The 19,972-nt window shown below is 44.4% G+C and overlaps 1 protein-coding gene across 6 annotated transcripts in view; it reads left to right on the top strand.

Annotated features, from left to right (window-relative positions):
* LOC309528823 (uncharacterized protein) overlaps positions 1-19,972 on the top strand; it is a 154,540-nt gene that overhangs the window by 79,613 nt on the left and 54,955 nt on the right. For 2 of the 6 annotated variants that reach the window (XR_014217899.1, XM_082216538.1), the window contains 2 exons: positions 16,605-16,685; positions 16,771-16,952. The exons of 3 other annotated variants lie outside the window; for them this stretch is intronic. Coding sequence is in view for 1 of the 3 variants with exons in the window: in XM_082216538.1 (XP_082072664.1) it covers positions 16,605-16,685; positions 16,771-16,826 (137 nt within the window). In the remaining 2 variants the exon portion in view is untranslated. Of the gene's footprint in view, positions 1-16,604; positions 16,686-16,770; positions 16,953-19,972 lie in introns of those variants that run through there. One more of the 6 variants, XR_014217900.1, reaches the window with a different exon arrangement.

The raw sequence follows: 19,972 nt of genomic DNA on the forward strand, positions 1-19,972 counted from the left end.
CAGCCGGCCCCCCTGCACCCCCCACGCTACGCCACTGGCGAGCGCCTCCTAAGCATGTGCAGAGCACCTCCCTCCGCCCCCGTCACGCGGAGCTCAGCCTGCGCGTGGGCAGGCCCTTTACGTCACACGTGCTTGGCAATCCCCGGCACCTCTGCTCTCCTCTCTCTCTCCCTGGAGAAATGAAGCAGTGACCCGACAAGGAGTAGCGAAGGATGGGAGTGTTTCATCCCTGATCCGGATGAGATCAAGGCGCCGGCAACGGGAAGGAGGCGGGGGAGAAGCAGGAGCAGGCCAGCCGGGGCTGCTCCAGACCCCCCCCCATCTCTCCCATCGCCGCTGGAGGGGTCATGGAGGCACTGAGCCCGGGAGGCGGGTAGCCAGCCAGGGCGCACCTACCCAACCTCGCCGCGCCCAGGCGTGCTGCTCTCTCCAGCTTCCTCCTGGCCGGGCCAGCGGCTCCACCTCTTCCTTTGCCTCTTTGAGCGGCTTAATTCCCGGATCCTGTGGCAGGCGGCGCCTCCACCTCCTCCTCCTCCTGGCTTTGCTGCTGCTGCTGCACGGCTCTTTTCCCTCCACCCAAGGCATGCTGCGCCTTGGAGAGGTTCCCGCTTCCTCGAGGGGGGCCTGCCAAATGGAGACGACAACCCCCCACCCCAAACAAGCCTCAATTGCTTGTCCCTTCCCTCTGGACTCACGCCCCCCCAGATGTTGCGCCCGGTGCGGCCGGCACCCCTGGCACCCCCCATGCTACGCCACTGGTGGATACACCTGGTGTCTGCTCCTGAGGACCAGGCACAGGTGCAGGCCCTTCAGATTCAAGCCCCTGCCCCGGCTCAGCCCGCCCTGGAGGCAGGGACTCCTGTGTAGGCTGGGACTCCTCAGATTCAGCTTCTGAATCAGATTCCCAGGCCATCACATCGGCCAGGAAGGAAGCACGCCCCTTCCGTTGCCCACCCTGCACCGAAGTCTAAAGCGCAAAGAGGGAAGGAAAAGGCTGGGCGTAATGAGACTTTTATGTTGGGGGAGGTCCAGGAAACAAGCACTCCCGGATTCTGCTAGCGATTGAGGCAGACATGAACTTTGGGGTTCTGCACTGTAAATAGTTTTGCACCTAAATAAAACCTGTAAAAGACAGATCGGAGTCCTGCCTGGTTACTCGTGAGCAACCACCTAAGCCATCTGACAGTAATGGTGTGGTTTTTTTAAAAAAAGTTTCTAACCTTCATGTTTGCAGAGATTACTTTGCAAAATATGGCATCAAAATGTGTGAAATGTTCTAGAATAAAGGGTCCCACATCCAACAACAGCTTATATATTGCTAGGCTTGGCTGCCGTATCGGAGAGGAGAGCAGCAAATGCAACTACAGCGCAAGTCAGGTCTCCATGCGGAGAACATTCTGCCACTGGGATGCCACCACCAAGTAGTCCCTTTTCACTGTAGCCACCTGCTGAACCTGAAATAACAGGGGCATCCGAAGAAGGGCCTCTTAGTTTATGGGCAGGCACATGTGGAGGCAAACGGTCCCTGGTCCCATATCCTGGTCCCAAGGCATGAAGGGCTTTAATGGTCATTTTGAACTGAGTCCTGAAAAGAACCAGGAGTGCCCATCAGCACTAGCCAGCCTGGACAATGATCCGGGGTGGTTGGAGTTGTAGCCCAGCAGTACCCGGAGGGCTATCAGTTTCCCACCCCTGTTGTGTGCCCTGTTGTGGGCATGATGGGATAATCTGCCTCAGGTTGGGATGGGAAGCAGAGAGGGCAGGACAGAGGGTTCTGGAAGGATCAGAGCTTTGCCTTCCATGCAGGGCACTGCTGTGGCTGAATCAGTTCATTCAAGCAATGGCAAGCTTCTATCTTTATAAAATTAAACTGACTAACTAAGTGGGAGCTAGAGCATATTGCACAAAGTCAAATATGCTCTCAATGCCTAACCTCGGTTAACAATTTGTAGCTGCATTTTGCACTATTTGCAGTTCCTGAACCTTCTCTCTCTCTCTCTCTCTCTCTCTCTCTCTCTCTCTCACACACACACACACACACACATTGTCCTCACATAGCTTCGAAACCTCAACTCTTTAGCCTTTCATCCCAGGGATCAATGACAGAGAATCATGATGATTCCCTTACCTTCACTCTCCTAAAATGCAAGCTGTCAGGTCCAGCTCTATCATTAGGCAGAAGCTGGGCCAGGGGTGGAACGGGAGCTGTGATGGTGAGGGAGGATATACCTTGAGTCTGCTATGCAATCTATTCTGCACCCTCTGAGCTAGCCTCCAGCTGTTGGGTATGTTGGACAATGCTGTCCTATCATCCCATCACCAGTGTTGCAATAAGATTTAGCTGCCAGTCTAGCCAACGCTCTATACATGGATTGGGAGTGTGAGCCAACTTTCCCTTTGGCCTCAGGCAGCAAAATGTCTTTGGCTGGCCCTGCAGGCTGTCCTCACAGATGCCCTCCAGCATGCCTCTCATCCCTAATCATGAGAACTAGAAACTTGCACTGCACCGAAAGCTACATTTGATCTCATTTTCTCTTGTTGCTGTTGACTTGTTTGGCCAGCCTTGATGTTGTTCTGTGCCTGCACAAACCCAGAGATTTGTGAGAATCGTTGCCGTGTCTGCTAACACTTTGCACAGAAAAGCCAGGGCAGCAGCTTTTGATCGTGCTTTGTTTCTTCTTGGTTGAGAAACCTCCCTTTGAAAAGGAGGGCTGATGAGGAAACCCGGGCTCTTGCAGCACAAAGAATGTTCTGTATCTCTCACAGTAGTTCTCTTTCAGGGTGGCTTCCACCACTCCAAAGGCACATTTCATGGAACAATTCACAACATCAATGGAGCTCCTCAGCAAATGGGTGCTAAGCTCATACAACAGGCCCTGTAAGGGGACAGACATTTGTTTTCACTACATGTCAAGGCCTTTTAGTCCTAAACCAAGGCTGAGCGAACTTTTTTAGGCACACCAGGAAGAACTTGAGAGAGCTTCAACTAATGGTGCTCTCAAGACCATCATGCATATTGTAGGAACATCTATGAATGTTTTGCTTTATTTGATAATGCTCCAGGCATTTGATTTTTCTAATATTTGGCACCGAGTGTGCAATTTGAACAAGAGGGGTGAGCAACTTGAGATTTGATGCTGGTGAATATTTTCTTTTTTAAAAAATATAATTTTTATTAAAAATTTAAACAAAATGTATTATCTTAAAACATATCATCCTTAATTCCCCACCCATTTTCCCCTCCCCCTCCCTCCCATAAAATAACCCACCCTCCCCACGTCCCCTGACTTCCCTCAGTTCCAATCTCTGGTTTCTCTATGAATGCTATTCTCTGCATGTTACAGATTTGTATAGATCCTTAATTTGTCTAGCTGTTTGTTATCAATAAAAAGTTTGTGATTGTTTATTCAAAACCCGCCAAGGAGTCCAATTCACTTTGTTGCGTCTTTAAGTACTTTGTAAAAGGTTCCCATTCATCTTTAAAGTCATAGTTATCCTTGTCCCGTAGTTTATGTGTCAATTTTGCCAATTCTGCATAGTCCATCAGTTTCTCTTGCCATGCTTCTTTCGTCAGAGTTTCCTCAGTCGGAATTTCCTCAGTGGTGCTGGTGAATATTTTCAATAGTAATCTGTCTTTTCCTTGCTGCGTATTTCAGCAAAAGTTGCAATGAATATATATCTTTTAAGAGGAGGCAGATAATTCTGTTTTTTTTTAAGTAATATTTATTAAAGTTTCAGAAGATACAAAAAAGCAAAAAGAAAAAAGAAAACACACAAAAAATTCAACCTTTAGAGTCTCATTTTCAATGACTTCTTTCCACGACTTCCCCTCACCTCCCCTTCTTGTATTCCAAATCCAAATATTTATCCAACAAGTTCTTATCTCTAATTTCTTAACCTTAATTTGTTATTATGTTTATTTATATTAAATTTTAACCCTTAATTCATTATTATATTTAATTCAATTTGTATATCAACTTTTAATTTATATACCTTAATCATTTATATATAAAAAAACTTTTTCTAAGGTTGACCCTATTTCCCTTCCACGAATTCCCCATTCTTGTAGTGATAACGACATAAAATTTAACACAAAGTAAAAAAGATCAGGCCCCCTTTGGATTTCCAAACCCCACCCTTCTCTCCCCGGTTTCAATCCCAAATCATAGTCCATTAGTTCATCTGTCTAGCCTGGTGACCTCACATCCGAGGCTCTTGAATCTCTCTCAGTCCCTTTCTGCCGGCTTCTTTGAGAATCTCTTGTGTTTAACATCCAATCTCGAAGGGGCATTCTCTCTGTAATGTCCATGTTCCTTCCAGCCAAGCCTCCTTGTTTAAAGGTGGAGCTCAAGTTCTGTTTCTTAAGTCCAAGTACCCCAAAAGCTCCAGCTTCCACCTTGATCATATTTATAACCATCTTGGCAGGCCTCCGGCTCAGATAATTCTGTTTTAAACAGTTTAAACTTGCAGCGGAGGAATCCTGTTTTAAAAATTAGTGGGGACTTGAAAACTACAAATCTATGGTGTAACACTGTAACTGCACTTAGAATACTGTTTGCAGTTCTGGTCTCCTTGGCTTAAAAATGCTATTGTAGTGTTGGAAAGGGTTCCGAAAAGAGCGACCAAAGTGGTCAAGGAAAGGTTGCAGTTCACCTCTTTAATTTGTATTAATAATTTGCCACAAAGAGATCCTTGCTGGATCAGATCAAAGGCCCATTGAGTCCACCTTCCTGTTCTCACATATATGCCTCTGAGAGGCCTGTAAGCGGGACATGAGTCAAACAACAGCACTCTCTTCGCTGTTCTCTGCTGATGTTTTAAGCATCTCCATTTAAAATCCAAAAGGTACTTTATCAAGCTGTTTTCTGAGGAACAAGTATACAGTCATACCTCGGGTTAAAGTAGCTTCAAGTTAAGTATTTTTGGGTTGCACTCCATGGCGACCTGGAAGTAACAGAGCACATTACTTCCGTGTTTCGCTGCTCGCGCATGCGTAGACACTAAAAATGACATCACGTGCATGTGCAGAAGTGACAAAATGCGACCTGCGCATGCGCAGATGCACAAACGCATGTTACGTTTACTTCAGGATGCGAACAGGGCGCTGGAACGGATCCCGTTCATATCCAAAGGTACCACAGTACTGAAGCAACCATATCCTGGTTCACACAACTACTGACTGATGTTGGGGCTGTGTTTGGTAGTAATGATGAGCCAGGTTTTCTAGTTTATTTTGAATTATCTTGGATGGTTTTGCAATTTGTTGGCTGCACACAGCTCTGTCATTCCCACTTCGCTCCTTGCCTGGAAAGAGTAGGAGAAACAATCAAGGAAATTGAAGTTAAGCCTAGTTGGTTGTGATATCTGAACTCAGGACACTGGTTTCTTGCTTCCAAACATGGTAGGATTCATAAATTGACAACAAACCGTGGTTTGAGGCTGTCTTGTTAGGGAGACACAAGCCAGGATCCCACCGGTGAATCCATATGACTTCATGATTTGTTTCTGCCTCTTGTTGTGGGCAGCCTGTGCTTGCTTGTTCATAGAAAATTATGATAAACCAGCATCCGTTGCTTGTTGTGATGTGAGTATGGCCACTGTGTGATACTAGGCGATTACCTGGGAATTTTTGCCTTGAAGTCCTAAGCATGCAAGGAAAGGTCATATCTCAATGTGTCATGTAGAAGACACTAGGATCCATTCCTTTCATATTCACTCTAGGGCAGAGTTACTCAAACGTGCGTCTCCAGCTGTTTTGGGACTACACTTCCCATCATCCCTGACCACTGGTCCTGCTACCTAGAGATGATGGGAGCTGTAGTCCAAAAACAGCTGGAGACCCAAGTTTGGGAAATCCTGCTCTAGGATGGGAGATAGCTCAGTGGTAGGACAGGTGCCCCTCATACAGAATGCCCCAGGTTCGAACCCCGGGAAGGACTTCCTGTTAAAAGGATCTGTGACAGCAGATCACTGCCTGAGGCCCCAGAAAGCTGCCTTTGGTCAGGGCAGACAATACTGGGTAGATGGAGTAATAGTCTGACTCAGGGCTCATCCAGACTTGCTCTTGCTCCGCTGCTTTTCCCTGGAGATACATGATTTTTTTCTACTGAACTGGAGCAAACAACCAAGATTTCTTCCGATTGTTATTTGCTCCAATTTATTGGAGTGGGGAGTGGCCACCAAGACAATATAACACTGGTCCTGAAAGACCTACATTTGCTCCCAGTACATTTCCGAGCACAATTCAATGGGTTGGTGCTGACCTTCAAAGCCCCAAACGGCCTTGGCCCAGTGTACCTGAAGGAGCATCTCCATCCCCATCGTTCAGCCTGGACACTGAGGTCCAGCTCCGAGGGCCTTCTGGCAGTTCCCTCACTGTGAGAAGTGAGGTTACAGGGAACCAGGCCTTCTCGGTGGTGACGCCTGCCCTGTGGAACGCCCTCCCATCAGATGTCAAGGAAATAAACAACTATCTGACTTTTAGAAGACATCTGAAGGCAGCCCTGTTTCGGGAAGTTTTTAATTTCTGATGTTTTATCGTGTTTTTAATATTTTGTTGGGAGCTGCCCAGAGTGGCTGGGGAAACTCAGACAGATGGGTGGGGTATAAATTATAAAATATTATTATAAAGAATGTGTTTCCCAGGGGAGAGCTTCCTAAGCATGGGGAAAGCACACATCTAGATGAGTTTAAGAATGCTTCATATGTTCAATGTTTCAGTCCTTCACCACAGAAGTCCTTAAAGAGAGGTAGCATAAAAATAAGTCTGCGGGTGAAATTTGAGCTCTGGTTTTGGGGAAACTGAGGAACTTCCTGGGCAATTGTTCTATTTTTGGGAGGAAAGCAATGCAGTGCAAAGTTTGTGTGTGTGTACTGCAGGCATGTGTGGTGTTAATGTCTGCTTTACATTTAACATAATGTAATGAGATTAGCTTTCAGTTGCCTCTGAAATGTGCAGGGCTACAGTCTGCTTGCATATGATTTTTTTCTTTCTTTCCGTAAGCTGACCAAATATATATATGGGGCTAATGAACACCCCAGGACTCATTAGTGGACACCTTCCTGATTTATAATGATGCTTTTTTAGAACGTTATTGAAGAATAACATTTACTTTATGACAGACCACCCTAACACTCTGACTTCTGTTGGCTTGCTTTGGTATGGCAGGTGGTTAGAGACAGTAAAATCATGGTGCTATGAAAATCAAAGCAGACTGCCAAATTTGTTACAGAGGAATCCAGGAATGGAAATAATTTTTATTCCATAGGATATAATTTATGTACCTTGGGTTTATGAAGCCTTCTATAGAACTGAGTAATCTGCTTTGAAAGGGGGGGGAAAGTTTTAGTTTTACAAAGATCTGTGACTTTTACTAACAATTAAGATGGCTTTCCCCCCAAGCATCCTTCTTAGTAGATAGGACAGTGTAAACATGAGCATATTTACTTTTGTTTAGGCCAGAGGTGGATTGCGCTGAGACAGGGCAGGTATTTACGTAGTAACTTCTTACCTACTGCATCTGGCATAAGAAGACATGAAATACTCTAATGGTCTTTTGGCAAGTTCTTTCTGCAGACATGACGCTTGTGGAAAAGTAATTAAAATAAGGAAGAAAATGTTGTTTTAATGTGAAAACGTTGTCCAGTGTCATCATCCTCTCCCAGCCCCTCCAAATCTCAAAAGTATTTCATCATGCAAAGATAGAAGAATTTGGATTTGATATCCCTCTTTATCACTACACAAAGGAGTCTTAAAGCAGCTAACATTCTCCTTTCCCTTCCTCCCCCACAACAAACACTCTGTGAGGTGAGTGGGGCTGAGAGACTTCAGAGAAGTGTGACTGGCCCAAGGTAACCCAGCAGCTGCATATGGAGGAGTGGAGACGCGAACCCGGTTACCCAGATTACGTGACTACCGCTCTTAACCACTACACCACACTGGCTCTTCTATAGAAGAGACTCACCTTCACACACACACGCACACACACACACACACACACACACACTCTGCTGCATTTGGTGATGTGAACATCTTTGTCTTCATATAACTCGAAAAACCTTTTTTTAGATGATTTATAAATCAAAACAGAGGACAGGAGACAATACCAACCTGGAGTGTAGGTAAACTGTTCACTCAGATTTAATGCCAACAGAGATGGCTTCCTATTGTCATTCATCCCTTTGACTATGTGGTTATACCTTTTTAGACTTATTATGTAGGGTGTAAATTAAAGCTGTTCCGTATTAGGGAAGATTATCTGAAGTGGGGTAACCTTTTTGCCTATCCAATGAATCTGGCCGTGGTAAAAAAAAAACTCCCCCCTCCCCGTACAATCTGCCTTGTTTAGTTTGGAACATGCTTTGGTCTTTGTCTTCAAGGGCTAGGAGAATCTCTGCTTATCCCCTTGCAGAACAGGACCCATTCCCTTGGAATCGAAGAAGAATGGTTTGCTTTTGTATGTAAGTTACTGAAATGCAGTTTTATTATTTCACAGATTCATAGAATTGTAGAGATTGAAGGGACCATGAGAGTCATCTAGGGCAGGTTACAATGCATGAAATCAGTGAGCTACAAAACCACCATCAATTAAAACAACAAGTAGCCATTAAAATCTTATGCAGAAACCAACAACTATTGCACATTCCAAAAGGGCTGGGTAAAAAATTACACATTTTTAGGAACTATGTCAAGTTTAAGGAATAGTTAGACCAGGGGTAGCCAACATGATATCATCAATATGTTGTGTAGTCCAACATACTGGTGTAGCTATTGCTTACACGTGACAGATCCTAAAAATGCATAACTTTTTACCCATTTGCCAAGCTTATGAACCTGATCCTTAAGGGGAATGCAACCTAATCCAGAGCAGGATTACACCCTTCAAGGAACAGGACCATCCACTTCCTTAATGCTTTTGTTTCTTTTCTGGCTATGCTCATAAATATTTCTAGTAGACTCCTGAATGGAGGGTTTCTTTCTTTTCTTTTTGAGCCCACAAATTTCCGCAAAAGCAAACCACATGAAACATTTCTGCACTAGATATATTAGGCAATCTGAAAAGTGTGTGCTGAGAATTTTCACTTGCCTACATTTCTTTTCCAGCATTGCTGTTAAGTGCCTATCAAGCACTTAGCCCCCACCCCCATAGATAGATAGATAGATAGATAGATAGATAGATAGATAGATAGATGATAGATAGATAGATAGTTTTGATCCCTCAGATTTGCACAAAATCATAAAACTGCATAAACAAATTGACAATTGGCTGGCAGTGTGCTTTTGCACACTTCTTCAGCAGGTTTTTTTTTTTTTAAGGTATCTGCACATCAATTAAACACGTGTCCTGTCAGTACTTAGCTTGTTGGCATCCATCTGCCTTGAAAGACAATGGAGTGCACCTCTGGGGGTATAGTCAAACCACTGTGTTAACAGCACCAGTGACCTCCCTGGGGCACAAGCCTAGGCAGTGTGTATGGAGTTCCTGGGCTGTCCAGATGACAAGACTCCCCTCTCGGCCTCACTGATGTGGTCCAGAGGAAAGCAGAGCAAGACGTTTGGTACCAGCTTGGTCGCAGGAGTTGCTGGAAGGAGGCGTACAGGATGCCATCAAACTGTGTTAGGGACTCCACTACAGATTTCTGTAGGGTTTGCTCCTTAGCCTTTTCCTTCTCTTGAAGATGTCCTGCAAGGCAGCGGAGGCTACCTTCCTGGGTTGGCAAGCCCTATCTGCCCCTCACTTCTCTCAACTGGCATAATAGATTCAACACACAAACACAAAAGGGAATGCCTAATGATAGGACCAGGAAAGACCAAAGTTGTTCCTCATATACAAAATAATAATAATAATAATAATAATAATAATAATAATAATAATAATAATTTATTTATACCCCACCCATCCAGCTGGGCTTCCCCAGCCACTCTGGGCGGCTCCCAACAGAATATTAAAAACAAGATAAAACATGAGAAATTAAAAACTTCCCTAAACAGGGCTGCCTTCAGATGTCTTCTAAAAGTCAGATAGTTGTTTATTTCCTTGACATCTGATGGGAGGGCGTTCCACAGGGTGGGTGCCACCACCAAGAAGGCCCTCTGCCTGGTTCCCTGTAACCTCACTTTGCACAGTGAGGGAACCAACAGAAGGCCCTCGGAGCTGTACCTCGGTGTCTGGGCTGAATGATGGAGGTGGAGATGCTCCTTTAGGTATACTCGGACGAGGCCGTTTGGAGCTTTCATAGTGAGCACCAACATTTTGAATTGTGCTCGGAAACGTACCGGGAGCCAATGTAGGTCTTTCAGGACTGGTGTTATATGGTCCCAGCAGCTGTTCCCAGTCACCAGTCTGGCTGCCACATTCTGGATTAGTTGTAGTTTCCGGGTCACCTTCAAAGATAGCCCCACGTAGAGCGCATTGCGGTAGTCCAAGCGGGAGATAACTATTCAAATACATGTGGGTGTAGACTACTCTGGTTTGATTGGATTAACAGCTAAATAGTGCTCAACTGTGAACAAGCTGTCTCTCTAGTTCTGCGGAACTCATTCTCTATTATGTTTATAGCAGACGTGCAGAAAATTGAAGTATTGGCTGTAGAAACTACACCCATTCCCCCCTTCCCCCCTTTCGCTTCTGCACCTGTAGTACCGAGGTATAGTAAATCCAGAAACTACTGCTGGTAACTTGAAGAGTAGTTCACTAGGGAAAGGCAAATCAGTTAGCTGATTGAAACAAGAGAAATCCCTTAGAAAAGCTGTAACTTCCAGGCCAATGCTACTGTTAAGTTTCCTAAATCATTGCTATTGGGAAAAGCATTAGTCCGCAGAATGGCTTTCGCATGCTCCTTATTCTGGCTAGATGCTAGGCTGGTGGGAGACAAATTAAGAAATTTGGCTACGTTTCCTAAGACTGTTCTGCACATGATTCTGCATCTGCAGTTTCCATTCAAAGTAATGGGACATCTGGATGTAGAACGGACCTGAAATTTCTCAGAAGACTTTTTCCCCCCTGAGAAAATATCTGAATTTTTCTTTTCATTCCTTTATGGAAAATGTCTATTTCTGAAGACAACACTCCCCCTCTCAATATTATTCACTGTGTTTTTGCTGGTGGTCAAGATTCCCATCTCAGGGCTGCCAAGAGATGGACAGAAAGGGTCTGGGTCTATGGGACCAGCTTTCATTTTTTAAAAATGTTTCTGTGTGTTGGGAGGGGGAATATAAACTTACCTGTTACTGCTCCATCTGCAATGAGCCATCCTAACCTGGCCACTTCACTCAGGAACATTCTACCATATGTGGTGGATATGTAGGAAAATACAGGTATTCTGGGAGAGTATCCATGCAGAACTGCAAAAAATGCTAAAGATCTCTTTCAATAAAAAGCCAGAGGCCTACCTCCTGGGAATAACAGATTTGGATATTCCACACAGTGGCGTAGCGTGGGGGGTGCAGGGAGGGCCGGCCGCACTGGGGGTTAGGGGGCGCAAATTACTTGCCTTGCCCCGGGTGCTGACAACCCACGCTACGCCACTGATTCCACAAAAGAGGAAGGGTATCTTTTTATATGCGACGGCGGCAGCAAGAGTTTTGATTGCAGCAAAATGGAAGAGTAATGAAATCCCCTCTATACAAGATTGGATCCAAAAGCTGACAGAATATGCCGAATTAGATGGTTTATCAGAAAAAAATAAAGAATAAATCAAAACAGGAATTTGTTTCAAAATGGGAGGTTTTCAAAGAATATCTGAAAAATAAATGTAGTAGTTTAAATTCTGTTGCAGCATTCGAGGAACTTCAGTAATAGTTGCAAGGTAGATATAAGAAATTAGATTTATTAAGAATAAGTTTAATTATGATAAAAGTGTGTATTGGCAATAAGTTATATGAATTTGAAATATGGAATAGACAGGAGGTTGTGTCTTTAGTGTTAAGACCAATAGATGTATTATTATTTGCTAAGAAAATTATGTGTTTATCTTTATTCTTGTGTGTAATTTGGTATTTGTGTTCTTTTTCTTTTTTCTTGTTGTATCAATCAACTTTATTAAAAAATAAATAAATAAATAAATAACCTGGCCACTTCAAGAGCTGTTATTGAGCTCACTGTGGTCCTTTTGCACACCCAGTAGCAGGTCCAGAAGATCAGTGATTGTGGGGGTATATCCCCCCATTAAGTACAGTGGTACCTTGGGTTAAATACTTAATTCATTCCGGAGGCCCGTTCTTAACCTGAAACTGTTCTTAACCTGAAGCACCCCTTTAGCTAGTGGGGCCGCCTGCTGCTGCAGCGCTGCTGGAGCACGATTTCTGTTCTCATCCTGAAGCAAAGTTCTGAACCCGAAGTACTATTTCTGGGTTAGCGGAGTCTGTAACCTGAAGCGTATGTAACCTGAGGCGTATGTAACCCGAGGTACCACTGTACATAGATATGGGTTGCATCACTGCCTAAGGCTTACTCCCCGAGTAAAGCTTCTCGGTTCAAGTGGGGCTTTTCTTTCTTCTACAGTGGTACCTGTAGAACAGATGCTGGACTGGATAGGCCCTTAGTCTGATCCTGCAGGGCCTATTTTATATTATAGTTCCATGGATCTTACAGATTTCCTTGAAGGATCTGATTAGTCACTGTACTAGATGAACTCAACTAGGTGGACCCACCAGAGTAAGCCTCTTTCTCTGCAGTCTTTTTTTGGATATAAATATTTTATTTGGTTTCAAGATTCAAAATTACATTTTAACGCTCAATAATTATAATCCTCTTCTACAATACTAATGACTTCCTGCTCAGCCATCATCAGTGTTTATAACTGTAATTACATATAATTGCATTTTAAAGTTCTGTCACATCGACTTTCATCCTCTTTAACAAGTTTCTTAATATAATCTATTATTTCCCCCCCTTAAACTTCAAACCCCGCTGTGGACTTCATATATAAAGAGTTACTAGAAAAGGTTTCCAGTCCTCACTGAAAGAATCTTACGCTTGTCTCTCATCAGTGCCATCAGTTTAGCTATCTCTGCATATTCTCTGCACTCTTTTTTTAAAAAAATATTTTTATTAGCTTTTTACACAAAATTTGACATTACTAAATTCACTTTCAATATAATAATTTCTTACATTTCGACTTCCCATCCTAACGTCTGTGATGTTTCTGTTGTATCCCTTTATCTCCTGCCATAACTACCATTTATTTATTCTTCTTCCCTTCCCTATTATTCAAATCCTGCTTGCAATTTCATTTGGCTATAGTTTTTCCCCTCAAATAGTCCAAAAAGAATTTCCACTCTGACAGAATTCTCTTTCTCTCTTTATTTTGTTTAAGCATTTTTACAACTTATATATGCATCATACAATATTCCTCATTATCTCTTATCCTCAGACTTCCCAGTCCATCTCTCCATGGCATTCTAGGTAGTCTTTTGTCGGCTGCATAATCTATTATACCACCCATTTTCATCTCAAATCTTCCTTTATTTAATGTTACCTGCTGCTCATATGTTCATTCCTACTTGTAGGTTGATTATTATACCCTCTAAGATACTCTTCAAAACACTTTGAGTATCTTTGACAATGTTCTCATCTTTCTGATCTCTTATTTTTGCTGCCATCTCTGCATAGTCCATCCATATTCTATTTACTTCCTGTTCATAACTATTAGGTCATGATGTTCCCTCAAGTGCTTCTGGTAAGGAATGGCCGTGATATAAATATTTTTTAACCGTTTTTCTGATATAGGCAGCTTGCATGGATTATCTTCTGCTGAAGTAGCAGTGCTCATTTAATAGGGATGCGGGTGGTACTGTGGTCTAAACCACCGAGCCTCTTGGGTTTGCCAATCAGAAGGTCAGAAGTTCTGAATGGGGTGAGTTCCCATTGCTTTGTCCCAGCTCCTGCCAACCTAGCAGTTCAAAAGCACACCAGTGCTACAGGTACCACTGTGGAGGGAAGGTAAACAGTGTTTCTGTGTGCTCTGGTATCCGTCACAGTGTCCTGTTGTGCCAGAAGTGGTTTAGTCCTGCTGGCCACATGACCCGGAAAGCTGTCTGTGGACAAACGCTGGCTCCTTCGGCCTGAAAGTGCGATGAGTGCCGCAACCCCATAGTCGCCTTCAACTGGACTTAACCTTCCAGGGATAATTTACCTTACCTTTTTTTCTTTCTTTTTTGGCGTATTTAATTATTGCACAAAATAACTGCAGTCACCTATTCATTTTGCTATTCTTCATTAACTTGGAATGGGATGCTGCCTCAGGATGTTTGTTTGATCTCAAGGTTTCGAGGTTAAGCAACTAGCAGAACTGCAAAAACTTGGTTCATTTCACCAAGGGCTCATAATCACCGCAGCATAGAGCTTTCACCTGAGGACTGACAATTAATAGCAACACTCTTAATCCTCTGTTGCTTACTGACACCAGTCTCAGAGGTGGGTTGTGTTAAAGCAACATTGTGCCCTATATTCCCATGGATGTGTACCGTAGAGACTTGCCTTCTGCTTCTCTGTATTAACGCTCCAGTTTTGCTTGCTGCTAGTCAACAGACAGAGCCAAAAGCTGGGGAATAGATTACAATACCCCAAAGAGCGGAAAATTAAAAAGAAAAACCTCTTGCCGTTGGGCTCAAGTGCGAACACCACTGCACCTGGAGATGAAGTATAAAAGGCTGTATTCATACAATTTTGTTCTTGTTCGAAAAGCCAAGCAGCAGAGGCTGCCACGTCACGAGTGATTCAGGAGGCCTTCCTTACTTTGGATTAATCATATAAAAGTGGTGGGGGTGGGGAGTAAATGATATCCTGTTGGAAAGAATATTATGTCTGAGTGGTGCATGCATTGATTTTATTACGGCATAGTAGCTAGAAGTTCTTAGACATCTGTGAGATGAATCATAGTCCACAGAACAGGAGCAATTAGCTACATTTTAGGCCAGGAAAGGTCTTGGAAGGTGTCTAATTGAGTGACTTGCAACAGTGCCAGGAAACAATGTGAATTTGACAAGAATCCCACAATTCACATCTACATTGGCCCAGGAGGGACGTAATTTGTTAGCATGTACGTATTACCCTAGATAACCAATCCAATTCATTTCAGCAACCACCAAAGCCAGACATGTTTGGCTAACGACGTTTAAAAGTAAAGGATGTCGTTAAAGACAAATCACTTTACAAGCTATTATTAAAACTGTGATCATTTAAACATTAAAAGGAGTTTTTTTGGCATTCAAGGCCACACATTCTGTACAGACTGAGTTAAAAAGAAGCTTTGTAGAACTCTTTTTTAAAAAACAAAAACAGGGGTCCGTAGTTAATAAATCCGAAGAACCTTGTTAACCAAAGTGACATTCTATGCATGACAAATATAGCAGTTTTGTAAAGGAAAATAGGGTGGGGGTGGGGAGTTGGATTATATTTAGTTTGTGTGAAACATTCTGGCTTTTTTTACATGGATATTTCTGCTTTTTCCAGCAGCTGTGTTGCATGTTTGGGCTTATTTCTTATGGCTGTTCAGCTTTTGCTGTTACCTATGGTTCCCTGTTCAAAACAGTGACATTATTATTATTATTATTATTATTATTATTATTATTATTATTATGCCTTGAGATGGGCTATTGCTCACTGCACAAAAGTGGTGTATGCTCCTATGCTGGACTGTAGCTTATCAGTTTCCTGGTGAAAGCACTGACCTTGCTAACGATTACATATCTGGTCTGAGCTGTTCCAATCAATGCCCATTTCTTGGTGGTTCTAGGTGGTGTTGTGCAGGCTGTCCTCTCGACAGTGGTGCCAACTTGAATAAAATATTGTGGGTGTTAAGTTGTGGGTGAACATATCAGACGACACAGCGATTCTTCAAACAGCTCTTGTTTATTCACAGGCCAGAACAGAACTGAACTGAAGGGTTCAGCCAGCCTGCTTATATAGAGCCCCACTACAACGCAACTGTAACACTTTCTGTAACTATCCAATCACTGAACGTCACTTTCAATCCCTTATTTGCATGTGTGGACCTGAGTGAAAACTACAGTATTCCCCCTGCTGGCCCAGGGTGAGAACTTCAGTACATAACTGTGGGGGTCCAGGTAAGCCCCATCCCAAATAATCGATCACAAGTCACAGTGCAAGCACACCATTTGAATGGGAATGCCCATCAACACAGCCCCCTCAAATATTTTATTGTGGGGGCTTCAGCCCCTAGGAGTTGGGTCCTATGTCTCTCGATCAGGGCTGGACCAAGACATTTTGGCACCAGAGGCAAACTGCTAAGTGCCCTATTCCCTGTTTTGTAATTGTGAACATGTGGAATTACTGAGAGGAGACTGAACAATGTACACTGAACAAACTAAAGTTCTTTCGAACTGATTTTCTGGATGTTGGCAAGTTGTACCTGGGAGGGGGGCTTTGGCTGCAAAGACGCCTGTGTTTCCAGCAATGGTGTATAAGTTTCTTACGTTGTGGCTCTAGCTGAGTAAACCCTCTACTCATCAATGTGGCTGCACTGTCATCATCAACCTTTAGTGTCCGTGCCAAGTCAGTGGCAGTCATGACTGCAGGGAGGACGGGAATGAAGAATTAATTGTCCAACAATTACGGCATCTTTATTTCATCTTCCCACAGTTATTAGTGAGCCTAAGCTCCCCACATCCTTTTCCGCACCTCTGCACAGAAGTCCTCCTGCCTCCAGGACTGATGCCTTAGGTCTGTGAGCCCACTTCTGTACGACTTTATTGCTCCTGTGAAATCTCATTGCTCTCATAGTTAATATATTTGTTCCATTTCACAGTGGGATACTGTCTGTTTCCAGATGTCTGCTTAAGTAAGCAATGGGGGCGTATCTGAGACTGACATCTGAGTTTTTCAGACACAGAAGTATGAGGGGGAGTCGAGTCAGAAGGTACCGCTTTTCAGAAGCTCTTTGATCTGTAGTGCATCTGTTCATCAATAAAATGTTTCTTTTGAAAAGAATACTATAATCACAGGCATTATGTTGTGTGGAGCAGAATATTGGTAAGAAAGGACCAGGGTGGGGGGTGAGGGTGGAAGGAAAGGGGATAATATTGTCCACAAACTGGCATATGTAGCTTAGGAAAATTGCATTGCTGGAGTAAGCCAGTTAAATGTGAACATTAAGAAGTTCTGTGTTTATCATAAATTCTCTCCAGATGTGAAGTTTGCTAGCGCTTGCTTCAAATGTATGGCAAATGCTTTGTGGCTTAAGTAGGTGTTGTGCAAATAGAACAGAAAGCAATTGCTACAGATCTGTGATGACAAGTTGACGGAATGGAGGACGTTTAGCTTTGAAGAGATTGATGGGGCAGATTTCGCAGCCCAGCAGATTTCAAACCTGTATCTGTGCAATCCACAAGATGGCAACACATTCTTCCATAATGCCGCTGATGATAAGACCAGAGGGAATGGCTTCAGACTCGAGAGAGATAATTTCAGCTAGGCAAAAATAAGAAACTGGGAGGGAGGACTGGAAAATCACCCCAGTTTGAATGAGGTCAACGCTGTGGGAGATCTTTCAAATAGGTTCAAAATAGAACTTCCAACATTTTGTTGCAGGTCACGCTGTATCCACTGCTCTTAAGAGGAATGTCCCTGTTCTGGGCTCCTGCCAGCCTGCAGCAGAAGCTTTGTAGCACTTTAAGGGAGCTCATGGGCAGCGTTTGCATGTTCAGGAGCAGCTGACGGGGGGGGGGGCAGTGGCACATAACCGGTCCCCTGGCACTAGCATCACTGCAGCTTATCAGGAGAGGTGAGGTCAGCATGGTGTGGACACCCCATATCCACCCATGTTTCAGTAAATGAACACACCTGGTAAGCTGCAGCAATCCTGGTGCTAGGAGGCCAGGTCAGTTCTGCCTCCCCTCCCTGCCAGCTGTTCCAGATGTGTGTGGGGTGAGTTTTCAGAAAAGGGAAAAGGGGAAAAAAGGACATTGTTTTTCTTAAGCCTAAACCTCCTGTGCCATTTAAAGCTGGATATGGCTATTGGTATGGGATGCGGGTGGCACTGTGGGTTAAACCACAGAGCCTAGGACTTGCCAATCAGAAGGTCGGCAGATCGAATCTCCGCAACGGGGTGAGCTCCCATTGCTCGGTCCCTGCTCCTGCCAACCTAGCAGTTCGAAAGCACATCAAAGTACAAGTAGATAAATAGGTACCACTCCGGCGGGAAGGTAAACGGTGTTTCCATGCGCTGCTCTGGTTCGCCAGAGGCAGCTTACTCATGCTGGCCACATGACCCGGAAGCTGTACTCCGGCTCCCTCGGCCAATAAAACGAGATGAGCACCGCAACCCCAGAGTCGGCCACGACTGGACCTAATGGTCAGGGGTCCCTTTACCTTTACCTTTACGGCTTTTAGTGCTGAACCTGAGCTCCTTATTGCTGTTTAGACAGAGGTTCTACAGAATGGGGGAAGTATCCTTTACCTTTCCCCTCTCCTGAAACCCCCAACATATAGTGCAGCAATGAGAGTTTTTGAATCTTGTGTTGTGCATTCTCCAAACCCTGGCCCTCCCCTTCTAAGATACTACACTGTTATGGGCTTCATAATGGTGGGAATCCCTTGCAAGTGACCGCAGTTCCTGGATAGTCAGGTCCTGCGTCCATAGCAGTGACCCGAGGAGGAATGACTGCTGGGCAGAGTGCAGAGAGAAGAAATGCCTTGGTGCATCTGCAGCAGCACAACTGGATGCCTTCATCTGCCCCAGCTGCAACAAAATATAAAGGTGAAGGTAAAGGGACCCCTGACCATTAGCTCCTGTCGTGGCCGACTCTGGGGTTGTGGCGCTCATCTCGCTTTACTGGCCAAGGGAGCCGGCGTACAGCTTCCGGGTCATGTGGCCAGCATGACTAAGCCGCTTCTGGCGAACCAGAGCAGCGCACGGAAACGCCGTTTACCTTCCCGCCGGAGCGGTACCTATTTATCTACTTGCACTTTGACGTGCTTTCGAACTGCTAGGTTGGCAGGAGCAGGGACTGAGCAACGGGAGCTCACCCCGGCGCGGGGATTCGAACCACCAACCTTCTGATCGGCAAGTCCTAGGCTCTGTGGTTTAACCCACAGCGCCACGCGCGTCCCGCGCAACAAAATATGTTTCTCCTTTATTGGTCTCTACAGCCACAGCAGGCACTGCAACTCTCCGATGGTTTGACTTCACTCCCAAAGGCACACTTCTGCATTGTTTCCCAAGACAGACAGATGCCAGTGATGGGCTTCAGCGGCCACATGCCTCTCCTCCTTGCTTCACTTTCCTTCTCTAACCCTCTGGGGGCATCCTCAACATTTTGTGGTTTAACTACTCTCAGCATTGTGTATCAATGACCTGGAAGCTCCCAGGTCCTTGTCGAGCTATGCGTTAACATTTCTCATTCTTTTAATTTGCAAGTTTTGGAATACCCATGGAGTCCCCTGAATGTGTAGAAACGGCATCATTTAGGGGCTGTTCCATTGTTGCTTCCAAACTGTTAAGTACATGATTACCCAAGTTTTGAATGAGAGAGAATCAAACTTGCATGAAAAGTGGATGGAGAAAAAAACAGATTTGTTGTGACTGTGAGATAGGAGTTGGGAATTGGCTCACAAATCCAGATTCTGAATCACAAATCCAGCATGCATGGGACTTCTGCCTAATATTCATTCCCTCCCTGCCATTTTTCCCTTCTACACTGCCAAGAGGAATGAGAGGAAAGGGGTTGGTAGCACATGCCAAAATTATTCCTGCAATTCTAACACTAGTTGGTTTAGGTTAGAAGTGCAATCTGCCATCAACAATACAGGAGAAGCTGAGAAAGGATCAGCAGTTCAGGAATGCAGTGATGTTGCTTCAGCAATTTTTGACTTTGGGATGTGAATGTAAGTAAAGGGACCCCTGACCATTAGGTCCTGTCGTGGCCGACTCTGGGGTTGTGGTGCTCATCTCGCTTTATTGGTGAAGGGAGCCGGCATACAGCTTCTGGGTCATGTGGCCAGCATGACTG

This window comes from Podarcis vaucheri (genome assembly GCF_965113315.1).
Source record: "Podarcis vaucheri genome assembly, chromosome: 3".
Classification (NCBI taxonomy): Eukaryota; Metazoa; Chordata; class Lepidosauria; order Squamata; family Lacertidae; genus Podarcis; species Podarcis vaucheri.